Source organism: Neltuma alba, unplaced genomic scaffold, assembly GCF_004799145.2.
Source record: "Neltuma alba isolate B1F8T4 unplaced genomic scaffold, ASM479914v2 tig00004658_pilon, whole genome shotgun sequence".
NCBI classification, from domain to species: Eukaryota; Viridiplantae; Streptophyta; class Magnoliopsida; order Fabales; family Fabaceae; genus Neltuma; species Neltuma alba.
The window spans coordinates 25676-28160 of record NW_021633804.1 but is presented as its reverse complement, the minus strand read 5'-3'; the positions used below and the strand labels follow the sequence as shown (position 1 = coordinate 28160).

Sequence of the window (2485 nt, the reverse complement as noted above, 5' to 3'; positions counted from 1 at the left end):
ATATATATATATATTTATGCAAGCATTAATTTCGTTTTTTTTTTTTTAAGGGCACATTAATTTGAAGATATGGCCACACTTAACACACACACGCCCATATAATTATATATACATGTATATTATCGTCAGAGAGGAGGATCGAGAGTGTTATTTTTCCATTAAGTACAATTTTAATATCATATATATTGCGGGCTAGCTTTGGCCATTAACCTGTCGCATACGTCTGAAAAAATTCTGCATAAATAGAAGTAACGCCTGCTTGCCGAGATGCACAAATTAAGTTATATATATACACATATATAACTTCATCCCTTAATCTCCATTCACCGCGTTTTCTTCTTCCTTCTACCCAGAATCGTCGTCCGCACACAACGCTCATCAATGGAGGTCAGTTTCTTTCTTTCATTTCCCTGCAATTTTTTTCCTTCGCTTTTCCCCTCGCCTTTCTCATTAATTTATATCTTCATCCATGCACATCTCTCCTCATCCTTTAATCTGTTTTTTGATTTATTCTCGATGACGAGGTTTACGATTTAAATCAGTTTCCTGAAAAACTTCACATATGTAGCATCATCCCACGTCTTTAATTGTTATTAATCATGGACGCAGCATTTTGCAGTTTTTCCCGGAAATTCGTTCACAAATCAAGAAAAGAAAACCAGTCACACGCCTTCACAATTGCTTTACCTTTTTTTTCCCCCCAATAAATACGTGAAACTGTCTCATTCGTATGTGCGGATGGTTATGAGCAATAACCTTACTCATCACCTACCTTGGATCTTCTGGGGAAAAGAACAGTTCACTCTATTTGGCTAAAAAAAAAGGGGGAAAACAATATTAGGTGATGTTTGATTATCCCCATCATCTCAAACTTTCAATTCTCAAGTATGAATGAGTAAAGTGTTCTTTTGAAATATCAAAAATTTAATTTAATTTTCCATTCTGTCCCCATATGAATTATAAAATTCACGTGAAGCTGCAGTTTTCATGAACCTTAATTTACACAAGATCCCACACAATTAATATTAAGATTCAAATTTCAAACCATGTGAAGTAATAATCCAGATTAAGATACAAGACACCACATAATTAATCGTCACCATAAAAGAAGCGTCCAATCAAAGCACCGACCAAGTTGGAAATCGAAATAACACCACGCCAAGTCGTGGGATTTGGATCTATCCTCCGTTCCCGTCGTTAGCGATCGATCGAGAATCTCAGATCTCAGAGATCGGAGGTCACGTGCAGCCTCCGATCGATACGACTACGTACGCAGGAGTGAGTTTTGTTTGAAAATGAAGGCGGGATGGAGGTTGAGGACAAAAGTGACGGCGGCTGTGATATCTGTGAGTGTGATAATAGGCTTATGGAAACTGTCGCAGGCCGTCAAGACGTACGTTGCGAAGAAGATCGCCGACGTGCCGATGCCGGAGGCGAGTGTAGATGATGTCGACTTCAAGAGCGTGAGCCGGGAGGGAGTCGAGTACTTGGCCAAGGTCTCTGTTTCCAATCCATACCCAACTCCTCTGCCCATTTGTGAAATATCCTACTCGCTCAAGAGCGATGGCAGGTACGTTCGCTACTGTTCTTGAAGCCACAGGATTGAAAATGGAATTACAAAGATAGATTAGAAAGATGAATTACAAATCTAGTTCTTAAATGATTGAGAATGTGGTTGCAGGGAGATAGCAACAGGGGTGATACCAGACCCGGGGTCGTTGAAGGCGAAGGCATCGACAATGGTGGAAGTGCCAGTGAAGGTGGCTCACAGTATATTATTGAGCTTGGGAAGAGACGTGGCCAAGGACTGGGACATAGACTATAAATTGGATTTGGTGTTCATAATTGATCTCCCTGTCATCGGCAACATCAAGATTCCTGTTTCGCAGCAGGGCGAGATCAAGCTTCCTACCCTCTCTGATTGGTTTGCCTAGCTCAATTATATATGACATCTTTTTTATTCTCATTTCTCAAAACAATTATAACATTCGCTTGTTCCATCTAGTATTTCTCTGCCATTACCTTTGTTGTAATGTCGTTTAATGCTCGCATTGTTCGCAAGTACATGCTGGATTTCGTTTGTATGTCGCATTACAGAGTCTCAGGAGTCGAAGACTTGCTATCATGTTGTTTGTGTCTTCCTATGTATGATCTGGTTCTGTCATGCCTCGGTTTTGGGTGTTTCAATAGTCGTACCAGAATCTGTTGGCTAATTTTACTTCTGGGGAAATTTGCAACATATCGACAGAATTAGGCCTGTCCGGGCCCGAAGACCTGTCTGGAGAAACTCCCCTGTTCATGTTGTATTTCAGGGGGGCCTATAGCTAAACTTATATAGTCTAAGACGCTGATCAAGGGTGAGCTAAATCTGGCTTTCAACACTCAAAAAGTGACTTCAAGTCCAAATTTTTTTTTTTTCAAAGATCGCTTTTGAATATGAAAAAAAAAAAAGGCTCATGCTCCAAAAGTAATTTTAATGCTAAAG

General features: G+C 40.0%; 1 protein-coding gene across 2 annotated transcripts; it reads left to right on the top strand.

Annotated features, from left to right (window-relative positions):
- The first annotated feature begins 321 nt into the window (after positions 1 to 321).
- On the top strand, positions 322 to 2016 carry LOC114745399 (desiccation protectant protein Lea14 homolog). 2 transcript variants are annotated; one of them, XM_028933551.1, is made up of 3 exons: positions 322 to 387; positions 1383 to 1570; positions 1682 to 2016. In XM_028933551.1, exons 1-3 carry the CDS (start codon positions 382 to 384, stop codon positions 1932 to 1934), a joined length of 447 nt encoding a protein of 148 aa, XP_028789384.1. In that variant the 5' UTR covers positions 322 to 381; the 3' UTR covers positions 1935 to 2016. The 2 variants fall into 2 exon arrangements, with proteins under 2 accessions (XP_028789384.1, XP_028789383.1); XM_028933550.1 differs by lacking the exon at positions 322 to 387 and having other exon boundaries at positions 855 to 1570.
- The last annotated feature ends 469 nt before the right edge of the window (positions 2017 to 2485 follow it).

What these genes read in the sequence shown, in the direction of transcription:
- LOC114745399 (XM_028933550.1), top strand. Translation starts at nt 1,296, where the DNA reads ATGAAGGCGGGATGGAGGTTGAGGACAAAAGTGACGGCGGCTGTGATA. An exon ending in TCGCTCAAGAGCGATGGCAG is followed by an intron (nt 1,571 to 1,681) that starts GTACGTTCGCTA and finishes ATGTGGTTGCAG; the next exon opens with GGAGATAGCAACAGGGGTGA.